Raw genomic sequence first — 26,624 nt, 5'->3', positions numbered from 1 at the left:
CCTACCCAGCATTAAAGTGTTAAGCATGGTAACATTGTTTGCTACATTTTTATAATAAGAATGTTGTGTGATATGTTCTGAGTTGAAAGCTTTTTGGAATAGCTTATTTTTTTAGAATATTAAAGTGAAATGCATGCTCAGTGCACAAAATTTAAAAATGAAGTATAAAGAAGAAAATAAAGCAGAGTATGTAAGTCCACATCTGGATAAACATAGCTAAGCTTTCAAGAGAATTTTTACATATTTTGTGTACATATTTTCCTTTAAAAAATAGAATAGTAAGATACATATATGTATATACTAAAAAATATCTGCTATGAGATTTTTTTTTTTTTAACATAGAGTACCAAAGACAAGCATAATTAACACCAGTAATCCCATTTCCTAAATTCAGTGATAGTTTTAACATTTTGCCCTTTCTTTTTTTTTTTTTTTTCATTTTGCCCTTTCTGTTTGGTGTATATATGTATGTCCACTATCCATCCAGATGGTACATAGCTATTTATGAGTGTAGAAATATTTTAAAGTAAACTGGACATCTCAGCACTTTCAGTTCATTTCCAGCATGCAATTCTCCCTCCCCACAATGAGAATGTTTGCATAAATAATCATAACAGCATTATTATCTTTAACAAGGTTAACGGGCTTTTCAGTATAACAAAACAATGTAGCTAACTCTTCATATAAGTCACTATGAATTCATGTTCTCATTTAAAAAAGATATATAGGGTTCCCTGGGTGGCTCAGCAGTTTGGCGCCTGCCTTTGGCCCAGGGCGCGATCCTGGAGTCCTCGGATCGAGTCCCGCATCGGGCTCCCTGCATGGAGCCTGCTTCTCCCTCTGCCTGTGTCTCTGTCTCTCTCTCTCTCTCTCTATGTCTATCGTGAATAAATAAATAAAATCTTAAAAAAAAATAAAAAATAAAAAAGTTATATAGCAGTTCATTGAATGGATGTACTGCATTTTCTTTAACCACTGTCTTGTCATTAAGTCATGCTATGTTTTTAAAAAAATACTGTAGTTCCATATAAAGAGCTTTTTAAAAAAAGCTTGATTATCAGTCCTCCTCACAGAGCTATAATGAAAGCTTCTACATTCTGAGACAAAAAGGGCTTAAATATAGTATTGCAGTGTACAGCAGTATCAGTATTTTGGCAGGGCTTTTGTTGTTTTTTTTAAACAGCATATAGAGTCAGCTTTGTTTATATGCTTATTACAGATTTGGTTGTGTATGTTTAAAAAAAAATGGGACAGTGACCCATCCTTTTTGGAAGATATTTATAAACTTCTGGGGATAAAAGCACATGGAAAAGTGATGCATGCTGCCTTTTGCATGCATTTTAATTTCTGTGTACTTTGAGCAGTTACTTGGGTTCTGCCAAAATATAAGATGACTGTGCAGAGTTTCATTTTTTAATTTTGTGTATACTTTGGTGCATATTTGAAAGAATTTGAGAACCTAAAAAGAAAGCAGCAGTAGTAAGATCAATAAAATGTTAATGAAAATCAGACTGAGTTTATGGCATTGTGATGATGGAAGAGAAAACAAGCCAGCAACAAAGATACAAATATTTTTGCTGTGATTGAACATAAAAATCTCTTAGCTTCTGGGCAATTAAGCTTAAATAACAATTAGAAGTTAAATCTCAGTATTAGAAGGAAAGAAGTGTAAATGTTCTTTGGGGGAGGAAAAAAGGTTTTCTAGGGTCAAAGTCTGAGACAGATGCCATTAAGCTTATACCTGGGACATTGATTAATATAATGAACAGATAAATTTTCTGGTTTCACTGAGCATAAGAAAGCCCAAGGACCTTTGAAAAAATTGAACATATAGTATTGAGAGACTGAAGATGTCCTGTTGAAGGGTTAAAGACAAGTGGTTGAAAAATGTTATCTTCCATTGGCCTGATTCAGTCCAAATGTAGAACTTACAGAGGAGAATGGGTGGATAACTCATCCCTAAGATGGTATTTTCTATAAAGACACATTTTGTTTCCTCTGAGTAACAAAACAAGAAATAGGTAATGGTCATTTGGAAATCTCTTTGGCAATATTGGAAGTGCTTGAAATTCTTTTATGCTGACTCTATGGGGCAGAGCCAAAAGTGTTTAATATTAGTATGTGATGTCAACTTAGAACTTCAGTACCTACCTGGTATTCTTACCCTGGTAAAAGGTTTGCACCACTTCACAGAAGTGAGAGAGGGACAAATGTAGACAAAGCCAGGATTTTCCCAAGAAGCAGTTTTTTATGTACTGTAGCCCAAAGATGCTTTGGCTGGAAAATGTTCAGAGCAAGTATTCGTAGCATTTCTCATGTGACTTTCAGCTGTAGGGTTTTCCAGCATCATATCAGAATGAATTAGCAGCCCTAGAACACCCTTAGGTGATGGAATTCCACATGGTGAATGGGGTTGATACTGAACATTCAGTGATCAGGGAAAGTCTTCTAGAGGCAGATTATATAGTTTGGTCATAGTTAATTATTCTTCCTGCCTATACAGTAATACCAGGACTCTTAGGTTTTGGTTTTGTTTGTTTGTTTGTTTGTTTGTTTTTTGTTTGTTTGGTTGGTTTTTTTAGTAGGTGGCATGCTCAGTGTGGAGCCCAGTGCAGGGCTTGAACTTGGAACCTTGAGATTAAGACCTGAGCTGAAATCTTGAGTTGGATGCTTAACCGACTGAGCCACCCAAGTGCCCTAGGACCCCTAGTTTTTAATGAGCAGAACACCTTGTCAATTTATAGAAAAGTACATTATTGTTCTTTCCATTCATTGTAACAGTTTGTTTTATCTTTAAGAGGACTGAGGACTAGGGCCTATGATGCTTTACTTTTTGACCCCTGGTGTCATGGCTGTGTCTATAAATTTATTTGTTCATTCTCTTATTCTAAACCCCGAAAAAAAAAATAAACCCCGAGTGCCAGTTTTGCACTTGCAACTCTGCTAGGCCTGAGGGATAAAAATGAACTAATGAGCTTTAGTGTTCATGTTACAAAACTGATCAAGCAAATGTAATACAGTCAATTAGAAATAATACCTCGTTTCCGAATTTAACTTTTTAGAACTAGTTGTAGTATGTAATTCCACATGTGAAACATGTTTATTACTTCATGTTTTAACATTCCACGAGTAAGAATTGTAAAGTGTTGAAATACTTTAAATTATTTTGAAATTCTTTTTATCCTTTTTCCACTGGAATTTGTGAGAATAATTTTTACTCTACATTAAAATAGCTGTGTAAACAAAATTTATTTTTATTTAAATTACATCAGAAGTACTTCGTAACAAAGGACTCTTGAGTTATTTCTCCTTGTAGTTTGGCTCTCCACTGGCCCAAGTTTCCTGATGGTGACTTTCTGAACACTGAGTGCCTCCCAGCTCTCTCTCTGCAAGGACACTAGGCAAGACAGGGAACTGGATGTAGTTCTTGTTCCTTATCGCCACAAAACCTCCCTTCCTCTGCCTTGTTCTTGTCCACAGCACCAGTTTCTGCTCTCATCCACTCTGCATCGAGGTCTCAGATCTTCCTCTTTATCTACTTTTTCTTTATGAAATGGGAAGAATGAAAACCAGCCACTTGTACTTTAAAATATGTTCATGCAGCTTGTTACTTCTTCTAGATGGCTTTTAATGATTTGATCTCAAACAGCACCAAAATACCTTTAACTCTGCTCAGTGGATTTCAGACATGAGGAGAGGAGCAGAGGAGTAATCTTGGGAGGGTTAAATTGGGTAACTTCACATTACTAAAATCATGGTGTGCTCAGTTGCCTCTAAAATGCAGACCTGCTTTAATCATTTTATTGTGCGTGGGACGTGATATGCAAAGAGGCTTTGTCACTTTTCATGTATTCCTTTTTTGCTCTCCTGGAAGAGCATATTCAGTGGTCCAGGGGAAAGCACAAGGGTTTCTGGAATCAGATGAAGCTTTGAATTTTTTTCTCTGTGCACTTTTTGTTCGTCCTTGGCAGATTACCTAACCTCTCTCTGCATGGGTTTCCTCACTAAGTGGCACTAATCAGCACTGCCACTGTTAGACTGTAATGAAAACAGAAGCTAACTAGAGGGGGTTACCTTGAGTCCTCATTTTCCAGCTTCTCAGGATCAGTGCTTTCCCTTTTAGTAACTCCTGTGTAGCATGAAGGGAGCCCGTAGCTTTCACTTGTGCATTGTTGGGCCAGAATTGTGTGAGTGTGGTTTTAAAAGAGACATGCTTAGTTGAGACAATTTAGAAAATACAGAAAAGGCAAGGTAAAAATGGTCTAAAGCCCTGCAACTTAAAGACAACAACTTATAATTCTTGTCATATTTTTGTGGAGTTTTACTATTTTTTTCCATGTTTGGAATTATCCTGCAAACATACATAAATTTTGTATCTTGCTTTCCTATAAGATAAACATTTACTCCTGTTCTCTTAACATCTCTTTGTGACCATTTAATTGTTATATACTATCCTGTAATTTGAGTGTACTCCTTGCTTACATTTGCACGTTGAAGTTGTTTGCAACTTTTTGCTATTAATATTGTATTAACTGTCCTTGTTCATGTAACTTCTTAATGTTTAATATTATTTTCTTATTAAATATCCTTAGAGGCAGAATTTGCTAAATTAAAGAGTAGGAATGTTTTTAAGGCCATATTACTTGTGTTATCAAATATTTATTAAATGCTTATTTTTTCTGGCACACAATGCAAAACATTGGGTGTAAAAATAAGAATTCATCTTAGTTTTTGTCTTCTAGAAATTTTCAGCATAGTGGGGAAAAATAAGATAATTATGTAAAAAGGTACGTAACCTTGGAGAAAATTAAATTATTTCCAGATACTAGTAGAAAGAGGTGTCATTAAGTGATAAGATGGAAGTATTTATGTGTGCTGTGGAAATTTCAAAAGAAACAAAACTGTTTACTACATGCTTTGGCTTTATTCATAACGAATTTTATGGTTGGTGTGATGCCATAAAGGTATGAGACTAAGGCCAGGAGAGAGTTGCACAGACTATCTATAAATGGTAAATTTAGGATTTAGAAATCAGATTCTGAGTCCCATATGACCAGCTAAGGACATCTTGCTTTTGTGACAGTTGTAGCCTCTTTGAGGCCTTCTTGATGATCATATTCTGGTCCATAGTCTGCATGGGTTTCCACCCTCCCCCCCTTGTATTGATGGACTAAAGGGGATGATATAATACACTCAGAATGTGTCAAGTCATTTTTTAAATGTCTCTGATTAACTCTTAATAGTAAAGATTTAGTGTGGCTAGAATGTATCTTCAGAGAATCCAGTCCATAGGAAACAACTTTGCGTTTATAGCTCTTCTCTATCAGGAAAGTGCATATGTGAAAAATATTCAAGTCTAGTTTCAAAAGGCATTTATAATTTTATTACATTTTTAATGGTAATCATTTTTTTTTTTTAATGGTAATCATTTTTAAGTATGTTTGAGATTTTATTGTTTTGTTTTAGGTTATAAAATAAGCCCTTGAAATTTTAGATTTCACTTATCTTCTTCCTGATTTCTTTCTTTCTTTCTTTCTTTTTTTTTTTTTTAGAAATCTTCTTCCTATTACACATGTATGTATAGAAGAAGGAGAAAAGCCCATGGTGATACTGCCTTACATGAATTGGGGGAATCTTAAATTGTTTTTACGGCAGTGCAAATTAGTAGAGGCCAATAATCCTCAGGTGAGAAAAATTTGCCCAACTATCAATAATTTACCAGGAACTTCTGATAGTTTCCTTGAAAGTAGATGTTAACTTCTTATATATAAACTGTGTAAAACCCTGCAAAAAGGAACTCAAAATGAGCCAGAAGGTATTTATAACCTGTTGATTTAGAGGAAGATGATTTATGATACCTGTTTTGAAGGTTGCACTTTACTGATGCTGAAATTTTTCCATTTTATCCATCATATGTTTATTTACCTCAGACTCTCTCTAACACCATCTCAGTCATTTTCCTGATAACTCTTTGAAGGCACTGATACTAGATCTCCCTTCTAGGAGTGGAAACACACTTGTCTGAGTCATTTGGTTCATATTGTATCAAAAGCCGGTGGTGACTAGAAGTCTGAATTATGGGGATAATTGGATCTGTTTTTAATGTCCTTGGCTATAAGATGTCAGTCATCTAAGAGTTTTCTTCTCTTTATTGCTTGTGCACAGAGCTGTGGAGCATTTGGTTACATTCCAGGCACATGATGGTAGATGTCTTAAAGCCCAGCTGATGTTTTGTTGCCTATTGTAACTTGTAGCCACATTTAGTTTATTTTAGGGTTTATAATAATGTACTAACTACAGTTGCCAGGAGAAAGTGGCTTTGAAAGCTGTATTGAATATTTGACTTAATACATCAGGACACTTTGTAAATTGACAGGATTAAAGTAACGGTTCCCAACAAGTTGTTGGAGGCTGTAGCCCATCAGCATCACCTGAGGAAGAATTTCATTCCCCAGCCCACAGACTGGCATGCTGACTCTAGAGGAGTATAGCAGTAGTGAGAGCTGTAGACTATTAGCTTGAAAATGGTCCCCAGAGATCATCTCCTAATCCAAACTATTAGCTTTTAAGAAAAGAACAGGTTATCGAATAATAAGCAATTAAATATTACCTTGAGAATTTGGCATTCATGGAACAGTTGAATTACAGAGCAGCTGCTGTATGTCCTGGGTGTTGGGGAGCTATTCCCAATATGAGATGAGAGAGGTGGTAAAGTAAATGGTAAGTTACATTGCAGAATGGTAAGACTATAGTAGATACAAATATTATAGGGAGCTATGAGAACGTATTCTTGGTGAAGAAGTAGCTTTTTAAAACTCTGTGTGTAGGTGTAAAGAAGTATTTTGGGATGGAGTAGGATTGTGGAATAAAATAAGCAGCTGGCTGCCATCATCATTTTTGTGCTAACTGCAAACAATGTCATTTTTTTTTTTTTTTTTTTTTAACCACAGGCAATTTCTCAACAAGACCTGGTACACATGGCAATTCAGATTGCCTGTGGAATGAGCTATCTGGCCAGAAGGGAAGTTATCCACAAAGACCTGGCTGCTAGAAACTGTGTGTAGGTGCTATGAGCTCGTCATTGTCATTCATGTTTGGTTTTCTCTGGATTTGGGGTTGTCTCCAGGAGTTACAGGGGGCATTGTATTGTATTTAAGAGTAACTGTGATCCAAATGTTTTAAATACTCTGATTGTATTTGATGTTCCTGTCTTTACTTTTCAGCATTGATGACACACTTCAAGTTAAGATCACAGATAATGCTCTCTCCAGAGACTTGTTCCCCATGGACTATCATTGTCTAGGGGACAACGAAAACAGGCCAGTTCGGTGGATGGCTCTGGAAAGTCTGGTTAATAATGAGTTCTCCAGCGCTAGTGATGTGGTAAGTGCTGGGACTCCTGCGTATCAGTAGAATGGAGAACAGGCTTTATGTTTTAACTAATTTTCTATTTGTTTTAATCTAGTAAGTGTACTTCCTTGCCAGCTTAAGGTGACTGTTTGCATCCCTCCTGGCTACATCTCTCTGCTTCATGTTCACATCACCTTCTCCTCGTTTATGTCTATCTCTTAAAACTCCTGCTTGTCACTGGTAAAGATACATATGATTGCATTTAGGACCCTCCTGTATAATCCAGGATAAGCTTTTTTGAGGGGAGGGAAGGGTTACATTTTTGTTTTTGATTTTTCTCAAGTAATATAAAAAGAGAAAGCAGAGTTTGATTTTAGGTTAGCACACAGCTGTATATTGAGTATCATTAAGGACCAGTTGTACTATTATTGATATGGTACTAGTTTTGAGGGGTTGCCAGATCTTTATTTAGAAGTTCTGAATTGTAGCTGGGATTCTTTACCAGCTCCTACATTAAGCAAAGCTGTTTTCATGGGGTGCAAATGAGTTTAACTTTGGTTTTAGCACATAACTTTAAAACATAGTATCAGTTAAAGTAGAACTATATGGTTTTTCAAATCTACTAAGAGAGATGATCGTGGCAGAGATAGCAAGAGAAAGGACAAGCAGAGAGGAGAGGAAGAAGCAGGTTCCCCAGTGAACAGGGAGTCCAGTGTGGGCCTGGATCTCAGGACCCTGAGATCATGGTCTGAGCTAAAGGCAGATGCTTAATCAACTGAGCCACACAGGAACCCCAGCATTTAAAATGTCTGTGACCCAAATTCTTCTGGCAGTACTTAGAATGTGATGGTGAGAGTACCCATTGATTTACATTCAACATGGTTAACTCATAAAATGTTCAGATTTTTCTTCTTTAGATTCCTAGTAATTCATTTCTTTTAAAATATATGTGTGTATATATATATTTTTTCCTTAAATATCTTTTGCCTTGGCTAATTAAGATTAAAGGAATGGGAACACTGTTCTATTTTCTATGACTATAAAAATATTAATGTAAAAATCCATTTTTCAGTTTTCTGGGATTGAATACTTTTTGAAATCGTTTTTTTTCTCTAAGATTTTATTTATTTATTTGAGAAAGAGGGAGAGCACAGGAGAGTGAGAGGGAGAAGCTGACTCCCCATTGAGAAGAGAGCCTGCCATGGGGCTCAATCCTAGGACCCTGAGATCATGACTTGAGCTGAAGGCAGATGCTTAACCATCTGAGCCATCTAGGCAGCTCTGCTTTTTGGAGTTCTTATATTAATACATAAATGTTTAAGATTGTGTTTTAATATTTGTATTAAAAATATGTATGTATAATCATTATTCTCTGTTCCTGCTTTTCCTTTATGGATGGAGTTGGGGGTTTAAAAGCTACAGTTAATATGCTATTTTGGGGCTGAGAAACTTTATACATAGTCATATGCAAAATAAATAGTGTAATCCCACTCTCACCACAGTCTCTATACATGTAAAATAATTTCAGGTGTAAATATAGCACCTAACAAATGATATTATTGCCTTGGAGAGAGTATTTTCTTTGTTCTTTAAAAGATCGTTAACATTTTTGTATTTTTTTTATGGTTGAAAGTTCTGTGTGATTTGTTTGGAAATACATTAATGTTTTCCATCTTAAAAGTAATACATTGCATCTCTTGCTTGTGTTTTCACAATTTTTACTGGAAGGATTTAGTACTTCAGTATGTCAATTCTTATAATGTTAATATCAGCTTTTAACTGTTGAACTTCGGAAATATGCACAACTAGATTTTGACTAGTTATAAATCTCTTTTATTATTCTAAGATATGACATCATCTTAGGCATTCTTAAGAATTTCTGGATATTGTTTTTATTGTTTTCATCACATGTAGGGTACCACCATAGATTTTTTTTGTGTAACTTTCTTTTCCTTTATTTGAAAATAGATTTCTTGATTTATATCTTCTTTCAATTATTTAGGTAATTATAGTAGCTAACATAATTCTGCTGTTAAGAGACTGTATCCTATTAAGAGACTCAATGCAATCAGGAATGCACAATTAAGAGTTTCATTCTTAGTGCTTTTTTGTCTTTACAGTGTTGCATTGTGTTTAAAAACATTTTCTTGGGAAAAACAAGTCAAGGAAATGATTTCCATGCTAATCTTATCAGTATGGCTTGTGGTAATGAGATTCTTTAAGATATTTGAACAGTTTTTAGGGTGTAAAGTAAATTAAAATATGTTCCTGTGCCTTTACAGTATTTATTTTGTGAACATTAAAGATGACCTAGAAGAAGGAAAGAAATCTATAAAATTATCCAGCTGTTGTATCTACAGCAAAGTGCTTCTTACTACGCTTGTTTGCCCAGTGCCATGGGAGGTCATTGCCACACCCTGAGCAGACTTGAGCAGGAGAAACTCACATTCATAATATGCCCATGAAGAGTGGTCGTTTGAACTACTGTGTGGTATCAAAGAGAAAGGTCCAGTTTTCAGAGAATGCTTCTTAGTTGTAAAAGTGTGGGAAAACTTTCTATTTTATATTGTTTCTTTATTACTCATTTTAGAATAATGCTTAGGTTTCCAGCATTTATTTGTTTCCACTATGGTTGCATGTTTTATACATCAACAAAATCTTAGACTAATTATTAAACATAAAATTCACATTTTAAGAGAAATAGCATTGTATGGTGACAGATTGTAGCTAACACTTGGGAGCGTAGCATAATGTATAAACTTGCATAATGAATCACTGTGTTGTACACCTGAAACTAATGTACCATTGTCAGCTATACTTCAATAAAAAATAACTAAATAAAAATTAGCATTTAGATGAATTACTGTAAAGACATTAAAGAAAAGCCAGAGAGGTGAAAGGATTATTCAGACATTAGGAAAAAAAGATTTAAAGTTTAATATTACTAATATTAAAAAAAAATTTTAATTGTTTAAAAATTTGGACCAGTTGCTGTCTTGTGATCAGGTATTGCCCTTGATGTATTTTCTGTATTACTCTCCCTAAGAATAGATGTTTTCCTCAAGAGATCTCGTGAACATCCCTTTTCCTTTCCTTCCTTGTACTTATCATTCTATTTAACATTACCTTCAGATAGCCTGTGTTCTGATGGAGCAGTGTCGAAGCATCTAGTGTAATAGAGGAAAGTGTCATAGATAGATACATGTAATGGCCTGGTAGGTATCCAGTATTTGTTCTTTTCTCTTTTCTAATCACAGATTCTAGGGCAGATACATAGCAGAAGTGGTCTCTGTTTTTTTTAGAAGTGGTCTGTTTTCAATCATGTATGACACTCTGTGCCTAAAGATTGTTGACTTTTGAAGTTGAGTTAGCAACATGTACTAAATTTTATACCTGATGCAGTCAGTACATTTTATGTATAGTCATTGTATATCTGGGTTCATTTGTTTAGCTGGAATAAAAAATATTTCTACAGTGGTAAATCTGAGGAGTATTAAGATTTTTAGGTAATAGTTAACCTTGGAAGAACTGCTGAAAGGTCGACTTTAAGTCATGAATATACATTTATTAATGAGGTCTTAAATTTTAAATAGTAAAGCTTTCTTAAAGTAATACACTCCTTCTTAAAGATGTATATTTCAGTTATGGTTATTCAAAAAGCCTAGAAACTATGTCTGAAAACTTAAAATTCATAGGGTAATAAAAGCTTTGAACATTGGATATTTAGGATGGGATATATATATATAGTTAAAAAATATATATATATATATATCAGTAAAGCCTGTACTTTGTGCACAGTGATGTCACTTTTGAAAACTTGTGAAAATCAATCAATGTTAGTTAGGTGAACTTAAGCTTTCACTGCTATGAATATTCCTCCATGATATTTTGATCTTCAAATTGAACTTTTTTTTTTACTTCAATTTAGTTAACATATACTGTGTTATTAGTTGCAGAGATAGAATTTAATGATCCATTAGTTACTTACAACGCCCAGTACTCATTACATCAAGTGCCCTCCTTAATGCTCATCACCCAATTGCCCCATTTCCCTGCCCACCAGCCCCTCCAGCGACTCTCAGTTTCCCATAGTTAGGAGTCTTTTATGATTGTCTTACTCTCTGTTTTCATTTTATTTTATTCTTCCTTCACTTCCCCTATTTTCACCTGTTTTGTTTCTTAAATTCCACATATGAGTGAAATCATATGGTCTGTCTTTCTCTGACTGACTTCTTTCATTTAGCATAATACCCTCTAGTTCTATCCACAATATTATAAATGGCAAGATTTCATTCTTTTTGATGGCTGAGTAATATTCCTCGGTTGGGGTGTGTGTGTGTGTGTGTGTGTGTGTGTGTGTGTGTGTATACATCTTAATCCATTCATCTGTCAGTGGACATCTGGGCTCTTTCCATATTTTGGCTATTATGGACATTGCTGCTGTAAACATTGGGGTGCATGTGCCCCTTCAAATCACTAGGTGTGTATCCTTTGGATAAATACCTAATAGTGCAATTGCTGGGTTGTAGGGTAGCTCTATTTTTAATTTTTTGAGGAACTTCCATACTGTTTTCCAGAGTGACTGCACCAGTTTGCATTCCTATCAGTGGTGTAAAGAGGGTTCTCTTTTCTCCACATCCTTGCCAACATCTGTTGTTTCCTGAGTTGTTAATTTTCAAAGTGAACTTTTATTTATAGGGAGTTGATAAAGAAAGATCCATACTCCTTCCTCTGGTTTTCAGAGCCTTCTGTTTCTTACCTTACCTTCCTTAGTTTTAGTTTTATAATTTCCATTGTGCATTTCCTTTATATTTTGCATTTCAACCAATCTGGAATTCCTCCTGGATCCAAAGACACAAGTTACTTTTTGCCCTTTGATTTGGTCTTCTTTGGAACCCCAGAGAATTTTGTACTTAACTAATGGCACCTACCACTGATGCCTTATATTTTTATGCATAAGTTATTCTTCCTAGAATGGGCAATGGAAACTCTGCTTTCCTTATTTTTCTTTAGCAGGTGTTCCACAGTTACAGACTTGAAATTGATGTACATATATATACCTTTTGGGTCATTTATTTTAAGAACATTCACAGCCAGCTATGTTAATCTTATCCCTGCAGAGCTGTGTACTTGAATGTGTAAAAGGATCCTGAATGGCTCACACTGACCCCTTATCCTCTGTATTTCCATGCTGAATCACATATTTATTTCTCTTTGTCTTATTCCCACAGACTTGACTTCAGAGATTCCATCTTTTTTGACTATAGTTGTTATTTATGAGTAAATTTATTAATTGACCTTTGTGCACTGAGGCTTCCCTCTTACCTATTGGATATATTGCATAGATGTCTACTCTGCCTTTCTTCCTGGTGCCCATGTTTCTGAAAACTTCAGTGCAATCTTTGATCTGTAGTTTCTTTAGTTCTGGGTTGGAGTAAATCTCTCTCTCTCTTTTTTTTTTGGTGTTCAATTTGCCAACATACAGAATAACACCCAGTGCTCATCCCATCAAGTGCTCCCCTCAGTGCCCGTCACCCAGTCACCCCCACCCCCCGCCCACCTCCCTTTCTACACCCCTTGTTCCTTTCCCAGAGTTAGGAGTCTTATCATGTTCTGTCTCCCTTTCTGATATTTCCCACTCATTTTTTCTCCTTCCCCCTTTATTCCCTTTCACTATATTTTATATTCCCCAAATGAATGAGACCATATAATGTTTGTCCTTCTGGTTGGAGTAAATCTTAAGTCAGTGTGAAGATATAACACAGTTGAAGACAATAGGTAGAATATCTGGTTTGGGGAAAATAGGATTGATTTGATATGAGGCATATTGAATTCAGGATATTAATGGATGGAATGCAGGTCTGGAATTCTGGAAAAACATAGAAGCAGGATGTTAGAAATTGGAGATCAGCTTCATTAAAGTGGGGATTGAATGAACAGGACGGTTTGATCCCAGAGGTAGTGAATATATACAGAGGAGAAAGCCCAGGGAAGAATGTAGGGAATATGTAGTTTCAGTTAGTGAGAAAAGAATGATGAACGAAGAATTAAAACAAATTGAATGCTGTGTCATCGAAGCCAAGGAAAGAAATAGTTTCAAAGAGACTTTAATTTGTAAACATACCTGCAGTGGTCAGAAAGGGTGAGGAAATCATTCAGGGCATTTGAATTAGTGGATTTAGTAAATCATTAAGGATAGATGTGATTGTGGGTTTTGTGGGAAATGTTAAAGGGAGGGCAATAAGTAGATTGTTCTTTGAAGAACAGCTATGAAGAGGAGTGAAATGATTTTAGTTTGATGAGATGGCAGGATTAAGTGAGGCTTAATTTTGTTACTTTTCTGGGGGGGTTTTGTTTTGTTTTTTAATTGGATCCATTTGGTTTGCTTTTTAGGCCAGGGAAACATGGGGAGAAAGAGATTGGATGTGTGGTTTTTGGAGATGATGTCCAAGAGATGATAGGTGAATGGGCTCAAGAGGCCAGATAAAGGTGTAGTCTTGGCGTGGGAGGAAGAATACTTTTCTTCCAGATGGGAGTAAAGCTCTTGAAGGAGAGAGAAGATACAGGAAATTCTTGAAGAAGGATCTCTCATTGGAACAACTTCATATTGCTGAATATATGTGTGATTGGGGTTTGCAGAATGAAGGGGAGGGATAGAAAAACTAAGAAAGACAGATGTTTCCACATTTGGTGAAAACTATAAACCCACAGATCTAAGAACTGAACAAACCCCAAATCCAAGAAGCAAAAAGAAACTAAACCACAGTGCATTATAATCAAATTGTTGAAAACTAGTGATAAAGAGAAAATCTTAGAAGCAGCTGAGAAAAAATGTTAATATACAAAGGAAACAAAAAGGATGACAACAAATTTCTCATTGGAAGCAGTGCACGGGAGAGGACAGTTAAACATTTTTAAAGTAACTGTAAGAAAAACTCCTGTAAACATAGAATTCTATATCCAGTGAAAATATCTTTAAAAAATGAAGGGGAAATAATGACTTCATAGCTGTTCTTCAAAGGACAATCTACTTATTGCCCTCCCTTGAACATTTCCCACAAACCACACAACTCCGTTGTGTATATGCCACATCTTTGTTATGCATTCATCAGTAGAGGGGCATTTAGGTTGTTTCCATATCTTGTCTGTTGTGAAAAATGCTGCAGTCAACATAGGGGCGCATTTATCTCTCCAAAATACTATTTTCATTTCTTTCTTTAAAAAAAAAAATATTTTATTTATTTATTCATGAGAGACAGAGAGAGGCAGAGACACAGGCAGAGAGAGAAGCAGGCTCCATGCAGGGAGCCGGATGTGGGACTCGATCCCAGGACTCCAGGATCATACCCTGGGCCAAAGGCGGCGCTAAACTGCTGAGCCACCCAGGGATTCCCCCTATTTTCATTTCTTTTGGGTATACCTGGTAGTGGAATTACCAGATCTCATGTAGATCTATTTTTAATTTTTTGAGGAACCTCCATATTGTTTTCTTCCCCTAAGTTTATAAAAAACATAAAAGGATCCAAAAATATGAAGTTCTTGGGAAATATCTGAAAAAAATATGAAATATCTACACAATGAAAACTATAAAACATTATTTGAAAGAAATTAAGGACCTGTATAAATGGAGAGCTATCCCATTGTTTCTTGATCAGAAATCTCAATATTAAGATGTTATCTCCAAGTTGATCTATAGATTTGACACGATCCCAAAGAAAATTTTTTTTTTCCAAAGAAAATTTTTGCAGGCTTTTAATTTTGAGGGTAAAAATTGACAGTTTGATTCTAAAATAGATAAAGAAATGCAGAGGACCTAGAATAGCCAAAAGAGCTTTGAAAAAAAAAAGCTGGAGGTCTGATTTAAAGTTACAGTAATCAAGACAGTGTAATGTTAGCATTAAGATAGACAAGTTAAACAGAACAGAATACTTAAAAGTTGATCCGCATATGTATGGACAGTTAATTTGCAAAAAAGGGCAAAGGCAATTTGGTGGAGAAAGGATTGTCTTTTAAACAGTCCTACAGCAGTTGGATATGCAGCTACAAAAAAATGAATTTTGATCCATACCTAGCTCCATATATACAAAAATTAACTCAAAATAGATCAGAGATTTGAATGTAAAATCTAAAACTATAGCAATTTTAGAAGAGAACGTAGTGAAAATCCTTTAGAACTTTGTGTTAAGCAAAGATTCCTTGGGACCAAATCAAAATCCCTGGAAGAATAAATCAAACTATCAAAAATTTCAACTTGTGCTCTTTGAAATGCAGTATCAAGAGAATGAAAAGACAAGTCACACTCAGAAAATATTTGCAAATCATACACATCTGATAAAGGAAATACATGAAAAATATATAAAGAATTCTTAAAACTTAGTAACAAAAATGGGCAAAATATTTGAAGATATGCTTCACCAATGAAGATATACAAATGTCAAATAAGCATATGAAAGTCAAATTCATTAGTCATGAGAATGCAAAGTAAAACCACAGTGAGATAGCATTACACACCCATTTGTATGGCTAAAATTGAAGACTGAAGTGTTAGCAAGGATATGGAGAAACATAGCCTTCTTATGCTGCTTGCTGGTGGGAATCTAAACATATGGTACATTCACTTTGGGAAATGGTTTGGCAGTTTCTTAAAAAGTAAAACATCTGAGGCACCTAGGTGGCCCAGTCAGTAAGCTTCTGACTGTTGATTTCGGCTCAGGGTCATGATCTCAGGATTGTGAGACCCAGCATGGAGCCTGCTTAAGATTCTCTCCCTCCCTCCCCCTCTGCTTCTCACCCCCCAGAAGCTGAATATACCTACCATATGCAATCACTTTGCTTCTAACTTAATGAAAGCATGTATCCTTACCAGTACTTGTACACAGATGTTTATAACAGTTTTCAGTAACTAAACCTGGAAATAATCTAAATGTTCATCAGTAGGTAAATGGATAAACAAGCCACTGTATTCATATAATGGACTACTATTCAACAATGAACGGAATGAACTGTCAATACATACTATGTCATAGATAAATGCCAGAATCATTATTCTAAGTGAAAGAAGCTAGGCAAAAACGTATATTGTTTGAATGGTTTCCATTTATATAAAATTCTAGAAAATGCAAACTCATGACAGAAAGCAGATTAATGGTTACTTGGGGATGGCAATGAGGAGGGGGGCAGGAGGGAAGGATTCTAGAGGTGATGAATTTGTTCATTATCTTGATTTGGCGATGGTTGCAGGAGTGTATACATATACATATATGAGCTTACCAGATCAAGCACATTATGTGCATTTTATTGGATGTCAGCTATATTGCAATAAAAAATAAAAGCTATCTTTGTTATCTGACCTGCTGCTAACACGTAGAAGATTAATTTCTAAATTTGCTAGATCTTAAGACAAAGATTTGTTTAAAACACACCTTAGATGATTCTTTTCATTAGTCAAGCTGGGAAAGCACTTGGCCCAGATTAAATTAATGGGTCTTTGGTCATCTGAATCCATTTCCATGTGTGAGAAGGAAATGTTAGGTTTCTAGTATTAACAGAAAAGTCAGTCATAAAACACTTCATTGTGATGCTTTTATTGTGGTCAGATGAGACCCTTTAGAAAAGGACAAAATTCTTTTCTCAGCAGAGTATATAGTATACCGAGGTCAGCCTTGCCTTATAAGTTCCTGAAGTAGCAGAATGGAAATCTCCTAATAGTCCCAGCATTAGTTAATATTCCATTAAAGAGTAAAAAAAAGAATTTTATTTATATACTTTGACAACTCAATGAGTATATGTTGCTAGTGAAAAAAAGTTTCATATCCTACATATTAAGAAGCTATAAAATAACACAAATTGAGAGAAGAGGACTAAGATGAAAAAAAAGAATGTTGTTATTCTCTAAATGTGCTTTAAACGGATGTAGCAGTAGCCTTTCATAAAACTCTGGAAAAAACAGCTTGACCTTCTTATTGCCCCTTTTCCAACGACGTCAAACAAAAGGAAATTATAGAATAAGTCTGTCTAAATTTTAAATGGCTTAGTTATCGGAAGACTTTGGAGAGCAGTTTTTCCACAAATCATCTTTTTGCTGTTTGGTCTTGATATTTTTTAAAGAGTTAGTGAGCCAACATATAATTAATCACTTTTGTTGGCTTTTAAGGAAATGAAACGGCAATGTACCCTTCGGGTTTATTGTTTTTTTGTGTGTGTGTTTATTAGGGTTGCAATATATAATAGACCTTAGGTGGATGCTTAGTGTTAATAATGTGGACAAAACAGTGTGAAAAAAATAATTTTTTAAAGTCAGCTTATATACGTTATACTGTTTTCATACCTGTGTACCTTCCATATCTCAGATACCAGCAGCATTACTGTGAAAGTCCCTTATAGTCAGAAGTTGTCAGAGTGTACCTCCCTTGTCAGTGAATGGGGTTTGTCACTGTGTACAATATGGCAGTACCCGCTTTTTTTTAATTCCCCTTGTTTCTTCCTCCAAAATCTGGTTTGGACTGATTATTCCTTATCCATAGCTGCTGCCACCATCAGTGAATAAGAACAGATCCATCTCATTTCATGAAGAAGGGGTAGGAACACCCAGCCAGTTTTATTACTTCTTTCAACTCTATTTCATCAGAGTAGTGAACTGTCTTCCATAAAGAAATTAGACATGATTTTTTAAATTAAGCATTACTAATCATTGTCATTATTAAATGTTTACCTAGAGTGTGCTTTTAAGATAGACAAATACCTGGATGTATGCAGGTACCTTCCTTTAACTTTTATTAATTTGAAGTCATTTTCCATTTTTAAACCAGTAGTTTTAGGGAAAATTAGTAGGCTCTGTCTCCATGAGATTTTTTTTTTTTTAAGATTTATTATTTATCGGGGATCCCTGGGTGGTGCAGTGGTTTGGCGCCTGCCTTTGGCCCAGGGCATGATCCTGGAGACCCGGGATCGAATCCCACGTCGGGCTCCCAGTGCATGGAGCCTGCTTCTCCTTCTGCCTATGTCTCTGCCTCTCTCTCTCTCTGTGTGTGTGACTATCATAAATAAATAAAAATTTGAAAAAAAAGATTTATTATTTATCTCATAGAGTACGTGAGCACATTTTCAGGGGCAGAGGGAGAGGGAGAGAATCCCAAGCAGACTCTGCACTGAGTGCAGAGCGTGATGTGGGTCTCAATCCCAGGACCCTGCGATCACAACCTGAGCTGTAAGCAATACTCAGATGCTTCACTGACTTTGCTGCCTGGGTGCCCTTCTATGGAGATTTTAAACCTATACATCTGTCCCCATCTGTTCCTCTCTTCCTTTTCTCCCCCCACCCCCTTCAAAAACAGAGACATCTGGGGTGGGCATTGCTCCACCCTAATGATCTGTTAATGAAAAAGATACTAAATTCCAAAGGTTTAACTTTTGGGTTTTGGTATTTAAGAGAATCCTGCCTTTAAATTGAGTTGGGAGATATTTTTCTTGCCCTGTTTTTTGAAAGAGTTTGTGTAGGATTGTGTTGAAAGTTGAACTGTGCCCTCTGTAAAAAATAGGTTGAAATCCTAACTTCCAGTACCTTAGAATGTGACATTATTTGAAAATAAGGCTATTGCAGATATAATGTTAGGATGAAATCATACTCAATTAGGGTGGACCTTAATCCAGTATGACTAGTATCCTTATAAGAAGAGACACAGACATGTGAGGGGAGAATGTTCGTGAAAACAGAGGCAGAGAATGAAGTGCTGCTTCTACAAGCCAAGGCCACCATCAAAAGCTGGGGGATAAGCGAGGAAGCATCCTTCCTCATGAGTTTCAGAGGGCGCAAAGCCCTGGTGACACCTTGATTTTAAACTTCTAGACTCCAGAATTGTGGGATAATACGTACTGTTGTTTAAGCCACCTAGTTTGTGGTGCTTCATTGTGGAAGCCCTAGGAAACTAATAAAAATTTGTCCTGTTTTTTTTTTCTTTCAAGTTTGATGGAATTCACTCAGTGAAATAGGATGCAGTTTTCTTCGTGGAAAGATTTTTAACTACGAATTCAATTTCTATTCTTTCTTTTTTTAAAAAAATTATTTGAGAGAGATCATGAGTGGAGGGGCAGGGGGAGAGGGAGAAGCAGGCTCCCCACTGAGCAGGGCTCCATTCTAGGACCCTGGGATCATGATCTGAGCCGAAGGCAGACACTCAGCTTACTGAGCTACCCAGGCACCCTGAATTCAGTTTCTTTAATAGATATGGGCTACATACGTTTTCTACTTATTCTTATGTCTATTTTGGTAATTTGTGTCTTTTGAGAAATTTGTTCTTTTCATCTAAGTTACTGAATTTATTGTCATAAAGTTGAGTCTCTATTTTTTGGTGTAATGATGTTCCCTCTTTCAATTTCTGATAACAGTAATTTGTGTCCTTTATTTTCTTTGATTAGTCTAGCTTAGTGGTTCTCAAGGGACAGTTTTGTCCTCCCCATGAGGGGACATTAGGTAATACCTGGAGATATTCTCAGTTATCACACTTGGGGCATCTAGTAGATGCCAGGGATATTGCTAAACATCCCACAAGGTACAGGATAGCCTTTCACAACAAAGAATTATGCAGCCCACAATATACATAGTGCTGAAGTTAAGAAACCTATCCTAGACTTTACAATGTATACCTACTTCCCATTGTTGTGAAAATTAAATGGAGATAAAGGATTCAAAATGTCTAGAACAGAAGGGACTCGTAAACATGATACCTTCCTCCTCTTCCAGCTTCAGCTGTGTTGACTTCAGGTTCATGAGTGGCAGCAGATCAGCAGGAGTCTCTGCTCGGAGTCTTTTCTGGCTGCATGGCAGTAACTCTGTGTAGATACGTTGCCTGCCCTCTGCACAATCCCTATGAGCGAGTGTAAGCACAGCTGGGCCAAAATGGGGAGCCCTGGTTGGACCATGAATAAATATTCATGCCACAACTTATGATTTCTGTTCTTACCAATAGTTCACATGCTGATTTTAAATAAATCTGATCTTTTACTCAAGCAAGGTTGGAAGGTATTTTTCCAGCTTATTTTCGTCTGGTAATATAAATTATTTGAATGTAGTAAAAACCCATGACATCTTATATTTTACATAGTTTACATATTTAACTTACTCAGAATGTTCTTCCCTCCAGTTAGGCTAAAGTTATATTCATTTTCCACTTCTCAATTTTGCAAACTAGCTATGGTTATTTAATGTAACAGATTTTTCATATTAGTAAAATCTTAGATATAATTAGCAGTTTTGGATGGTTGGTCTTGTAATCAATAGTAAAAACAGTTCTTTCCAAGGGATCTAATTACCTTAGAATATGTAAAATGATACTCATTTTAAACAGTGCCTTCATTAAGATGTTCTTTTCTGTTCCAGCAAGAGAAACTAACTAGTTATGGTAGACTTTTTTTTTGTAAATAATAACTTGCTTTCCTTGAGGGTTGAGTGCTGTTTTTGGTTCATACCTGGTCATGGGAAGCAGCACTCTGACAACTGTTTTAAATGTTCCTTCATTGTGTTTCTCCTTCTCTCCTCAGTGGGCCTTCGGAGTGACACTGTGGGAGCTCATGACTCTGGGCCAGACGCCCTATGTGGACATTGATCCCTTTGAGATGGCTGCATACCTGAAGGATGGTTACCGAATAGCCCAACCAATCAACTGTCCTGATGAGCTGTGAGTTTCTCTGAGCTTAAAAGACATGGGTTTCATTCCCCTTTATGATAGAGGGATAAAAGAAGAAGAGCTAGTGCCCAAATTCATACAGAGACTTCCTTTGGAGAGTAATGACTCTTTGGACTTGAATTAGACTCATGGAGAACCACAGAGTCAGCCAGACTCATTCACTCTTTAACACATTTGAAATTAGAACGTCTTGTAGTTCTTATATTTGTCGTGCTTAGTCTAATCTGAGAGACCAGTAATGTACATAGTAAGAAAATATTGAATATTATGTCAGTTATTCTATGTAGAGTGAGTATCCAACTTTCATTTATACAGCCTTAGTTGTAGAAAGCCTTTCTCATTGTCATCTTTCCTTGCTATTTGGTGTCAACTGATAGGTTAAGGAAATGTTGCAGGCTGAGACAGTTCCTGTTTCCTGTCTTTATCATATAGCTAATCTTCCCATAAAAAGGGAGTAGGGTGGGCAGGAGGCTATTCATGTGATTGAGTGCACAGATGACTGTGGTCTTGGTTCCTAAATCCCCTGAAGGTTTCTATACCATGGTGTGGTGGCAACTTTTGCACTAATTTTACTGTAGATCCAGGGTGCTTAGAGCTCAGATTAGATTAGTCATCCTCTTCCTCCAAGTTCTTTTGCTCCAAAAACATAGATTATTATTTTGTCTGTGTTTTAGGTATTTATGTGAAATTTCTGTATTTGCTGATGTATTTTGATATGACATCATGAAGAATTAAAATCCACACATAAAATCCAGAAAACTCGTTAGTTTTTTTTTTCTTTCATTTCAGAACTGCCAACATATAGTAATATTCATTGATTTTTAAGTCATTGTCCCCACGCCTACCTTTAGGGAGAGACATAACTGGCATCAAATTGACCAGAAGATTAGGAGTACTGAATAATCATTAGCCCAATTTCCCATTTTTGTCACTCTGCAGATTTGCTGTGATGGCTTGTTGCTGGGCCTTAGATCCGGAGGAGAGGCCCAAGTTCCAGCAGCTGGTACAGTGTCTCACGGAGTTCCACGCAGCCCTGGGGGCCTATGTCTGATTTTACTCTCACAGTCCCATGGCATCAGGAGTACGGTGCCTGTCGGGGCTCACTTGGAACCAGTCATGGATGCTTCGTACGTCATGCAACACCAGCAGAAGCACATAAGTCTTCCAGAAGACCGTGCCTTAGGAATGCTTTAGAATCTGAGCTTTTAAAGACAGACTTAATAATGTGGAATATTTTCTAGATATCATTTTTATTAGGTTGAACTGAAAAAGTTTTTGTAAATTTTTTGGCCCCAAATTTTTTAAAACATAGTTACTTTGGACTAGGGGTACATTCTTACAAAATAAATAAACAGTTTTTAAAATTGTTTTAAACACAGATACTTGGAATAGTTATCTTAGTACCAACTGCTTTTTTATTTTTTTACTTCATCAAGGTAATGTAGGTGATTCACCTTTAAAGTTTTGGTGGTGGTGTTTTTTTTTTTTTTTTATCATTAGTCTTGGGATTGGTTTGTCTTCAAGATACATTTCTCTTTCTTAAGAAAAGGAAAACAGCATAAAAAGATGTCTGGTTTGCCTCGTGTAGGAAAAGGCAGTATTGGAGGAAGAAAACTTAAAGAAAAGCTGGGGGGGGGAAACAACTTAGAAACAGAGGCTGTCCTTTGGTAGGAAACGGCTTCTTTTTTATTTTCTTAATGAAAGTTATTTCTGCTTTCTTATTTTGGGGGAAGTAGAAGCTGAGTTCGTTGAAACCTCTTAAACTTGACAGGAATTAGTATTTCCATAAGCCAGAAATAGGCTTGTGGCAGGTCAGTTGTAAACAATGGTGATCTAATTTATTTTTACTCTCTGGGAAAGGAGATAATACAATTTCAGAAAGTGAAATCATGCTTCTAAGGTTAAGAATCCCTTTTATTGCACCTAGAATAGTGCTATGCACAGAGTGGGTACTTGAGCTGTTCTGGGTAGTGTTAAAAAAAAAAAAAAGTAAACTGATAAATTTTGTGCTTATCTTAAAGTTGGCTTAAGTATAAAGTTCTTTCTTCAGACACTTGAAAAATTAAAGGATTTCTTTTATAGTTTTGAAAATATTGTTCATAAAAAACGATTGGTTGTTTTGGTAAGTCTTTGAACATGTACCTGCTAGGTCAATACCCATGTAGTCAGGCTCCTAAGCCCTAACACAGTTATAGCTGACTCTACTCAACCTCCAAGTTCTAATAAGAAGTTGGGATTGTTGTTACAAGGAAGTGTTAAAACATTGAAACTTTTCTCCAGAGCCATTAAATGAGGGGTATATATATATTTATGGTTGGTTGTAGTTGGCCTAAGGCAGAGTTGAATGGGCCTTCTAAATAGTTAGGCCCATAGGTGCCTGCCTCTGCTCCCATCCTTATAGGTATATTAGGAAGAATGCATAGCAGTTGGAGGCTTTTGCCATTCTTAAAGAAGTTTTATGAATCAGAACATCTAGAAAAATTGCTCACACAGCACTTGCTCTGTCAAAAGCAGACCAAAAGCATGTTTTTTCTGAGTACCATTTATTAATAACACTGGTTCTTTGGTTTTATGAAATCTCAGCCCCTTGAATGTCTAGTTTTTTAAAAGCTCTTTGAACAATTTGTAAGTTACAAATGTTTTTGTTCACGACCTGTAATCTTAAAGAAGGCATTCAGTCAACAAATATTTATCTAGTTCTTATGTGTATTATACACAGAGAATGGTTCAATTCTAGTTCTAGCATCCCTTCCAACATTCAGTGCATTCTGTTTTGTGTTTGGGTTATTGCCTTGTTTAGAAATCACAGTTCTTTGTACAAGATCAGTTCAAAAGAAGAAGTGCTGACATCTGATTTCTAACCCCTAATTAGCAGTTGCTCTCAGAGGTGCCCTCAGTTTACTGGGATGTGTGATGCCTTTAACCTTATCTTTTTGTGTTTGTAAGCTGTTTGTTTTATGTATGTGCATTTGTTTTAGTAGGTAGCGTAAATCTTTAAATAGATTTTTCTTGCTGAGCTACTTGGAGTCATTGACTTCAATGAAAAGAGCAGTTCTAAGATTTCTGTGGCTGGTCTTCCAATTGTTTTTGCTGTAGGGTGTGAATATTACTGAAGAGATTTTGCAGAAAATATACTTTTTATAGGAAAGAAGCAAATTAACAAAGCACTAATGTGGTATTATAAGCTGGCTCTAATGACCTAGAGCTCTATTACAGTCTGTCCTTCCTTATAACACCCCGTTGTAAGAAAATTTTATCTGTAGAAACAAGGAGGATTGGGTTGTTCATTCAACACATGTATATTTATTGAGTGCCCACTTGTATGTCTGGCTTTCAAGATATGCAGGAAGTAGGACAAATGAGGTTCCTCCCTTTCTAGTTTTATATTCTGGTTGGGAGAAACATATAATGAACATAAGTAAGATTTTGATAAGTGCTATGAAAAACAAAAAGCAGTATCATAGAGAAAAACTTTAGGTGTAATACTTAGCTCAGCTTCTCTGAGCAGGTGGCATTTGAGCTGAGATATGAATGGCAAAAAGCTGTCTATGAGAAAATCCAAGTTGAAGGAACATAATTGCAGAGACTGTAAAGGTGGAACGAGCTGCCCTCTAGACTTGGCCGTACCTGCTCATTTTTCAGCTGCTGCTGCTGCTGCTGGAAGAAGAGGACAGAGACTGATGTGGCTAGAATGTAGTTAGGGATGGGAGGGTACCAGATGAGGTCTAAGAGACAAAGGAACAGAGAGCAGCAGGGCCTTGTAAGCCACGGTGCATATTTTATTCTAAATAAAATGGAATTTTTCATTTGGGATTTTTTAAAGTAAGGAGGTGACATGATCTGACTTGTCATTTAAGAAATACTATGCCAGGTCTTTTGTAAAGATTCAATTGAAGGGAGGCAAGGGGAAATAATAAGACTCTTTAAGAAACTATTGGATAGTTTTGGAAAGACAGTGGTTTGGGCCTAATTTGGGCAGTATGGGCGATTGGAAGGGGCAGATTGGAGGCACATTTTGACAGACAGGACCTAGATGGATGTTGGAGGGTTGGGTCCAGAATGAAAGAGAATAATCAGGGATGACTAGTTGGTTTGGGGCTTGAGCATCTGGATGTATGGCCAAACTATATACTTAGATGGAAAAAAACTTCAGAAGGAACAGGATTTTGCTTTGGCAGAGGGAATGAATCAGTAATCTGTTATAGGCCATGTTTGAGTTGCCAGTTGGTTATCTAAGTAGAGAGATGAGAGTCTACACCTCAGGGAAGAGTTCTCATTGAACATATTAATGTAGGAGTGTGACATGTAGACTATCTTTAGAGTCATGGTACTGGGTAAACTTACCTCTGGAGAGAGTTTAGATGGAAGGGCATTTTAGGACTGAGTCCTATACTCTCTAGTGAAGGAAGAAAAGATAACCAAAAAAAGGACTGAGAAGCCACTGTAGTTGGAAACAGCAACAACAAAAACAGGGAAAAGAGGTGTCATGGAAGCCCAGGAAAGTAAGTATTTCAAAATTGAGAAAGAAGCCTCTATGGGATTTGGCATTATGGAGGTTATTGACAAAAGCAGTAGGAATTGGAGCAAGCTGAAATATGATACAAAGTGGGAAAGAAGAGGCCTTCCCTGCTGTAGTCAGTGCTATTGAATAGTTCTGTGACGAAGGGAAATGGAGCAGTTAACTACAGATCAAAGAAGTATTTGGGGCTGTGGGTTGGGGGACTGGAAGGAGAGCATGTTTGTTTTCCAGGCAAAGATATAGCACCGCAAAACATTTCCAAGGCTAATTGGAATGATCCGGTAAAGGGAAGAAATCCCTTTGGGGGTATAGGACACTTTTTTCTTGTCATTTGGTCTACAAAGTGTAAAAGACTCTCTACTCTAGCCCCAGTCCCTTTGGTTATGGTAAAGGCTATGTTTTTACTGGGGGGGAAAATGTGAAGGGACAGGGAGGTAGTACACAGATTTTAAATGTTTCTATTATATGAAAACCAGCCCCTTTTGAGTTCACTTCCTTAGGACTTCAGACCCAAGGTGGTCATCTTGCTTGCCACCATAATCTTTTGCCCCATTGCCTCCATAACTTCTGGACAGGCTTTGGCCCTTAACCAACCCACCCACCCACCCAGCCTCTGCCAGAGTACTGCTTTTCTAACATAGAGCTACTATCCTGTTTACCCTCTTTAGCATTTTCCCAAAGCCTTCGGGATAGAGTTCTGAACTGTCTAGAAGTCTCCACTCTTTGCAATTTCACCTCCTGCTTCTTCACCAACTCACTGCTTCCTGTCTGCACGCAATGTGCCATTTCATGTGTCCTTTACTTTGCATGTGCTGCTTTTAGAGTGCCACACTCCACTCCAGATCACCCAGGCGCCCAGGAGACTGCTCTGACACCTTACCCTGTTCCTCCAGGCTTTGTAGTTACTTTTCAGCCTTGTTCCTGGGTTTGTACTCAAAGGTAAGATGTAAGCTTATTTTTACCACTTGGCTGTGCATTCCTTGAGGATAGCGATTTGTATGTAACTCATGTCTAAATCTCTTATTTGCTTAATTAGTGCTTGACATGTGGCAGGGCTGAATATTTAATGAATT

At 36.6% G+C, this 26,624-nt stretch overlaps 1 protein-coding gene across 2 annotated transcripts in view; it reads left to right on the top strand.

Annotated features, from left to right (window-relative positions):
• RYK (receptor like tyrosine kinase) overlaps positions 1 to 22,410 on the top strand; it is an 86,694-nt gene extending 64,284 nt beyond the window's left edge. For both annotated transcript variants that reach the window (XM_041734375.1, XM_041734374.1), the window contains exons 11-15: positions 5,553 to 5,685; positions 6,951 to 7,060; positions 7,224 to 7,383; positions 20,887 to 21,023; positions 21,972 to 22,410. In XM_041734375.1, coding sequence (XP_041590309.1) covers positions 5,553 to 5,685; positions 6,951 to 7,060; positions 7,224 to 7,383; positions 20,887 to 21,023; positions 21,972 to 22,083 — 652 coding nt within the window. In that variant the 3' untranslated portion in view covers positions 22,084 to 22,410. The remainder of the gene's footprint in view (positions 1 to 5,552; positions 5,686 to 6,950; positions 7,061 to 7,223; positions 7,384 to 20,886; positions 21,024 to 21,971) is intronic.
• The last annotated feature ends 4,214 nt before the right edge of the window (positions 22,411 to 26,624 follow it).

Source organism: Vulpes lagopus, chromosome 19 (genome assembly GCF_018345385.1).
Source record: "Vulpes lagopus strain Blue_001 chromosome 19, ASM1834538v1, whole genome shotgun sequence".
In the NCBI taxonomy this organism is placed as follows: domain Eukaryota; kingdom Metazoa; phylum Chordata; class Mammalia; order Carnivora; family Canidae; genus Vulpes; species Vulpes lagopus.
Note: the sequence above shows the minus strand (reverse complement) of the source record. Positions and strands in the feature narration are given on the sequence as shown.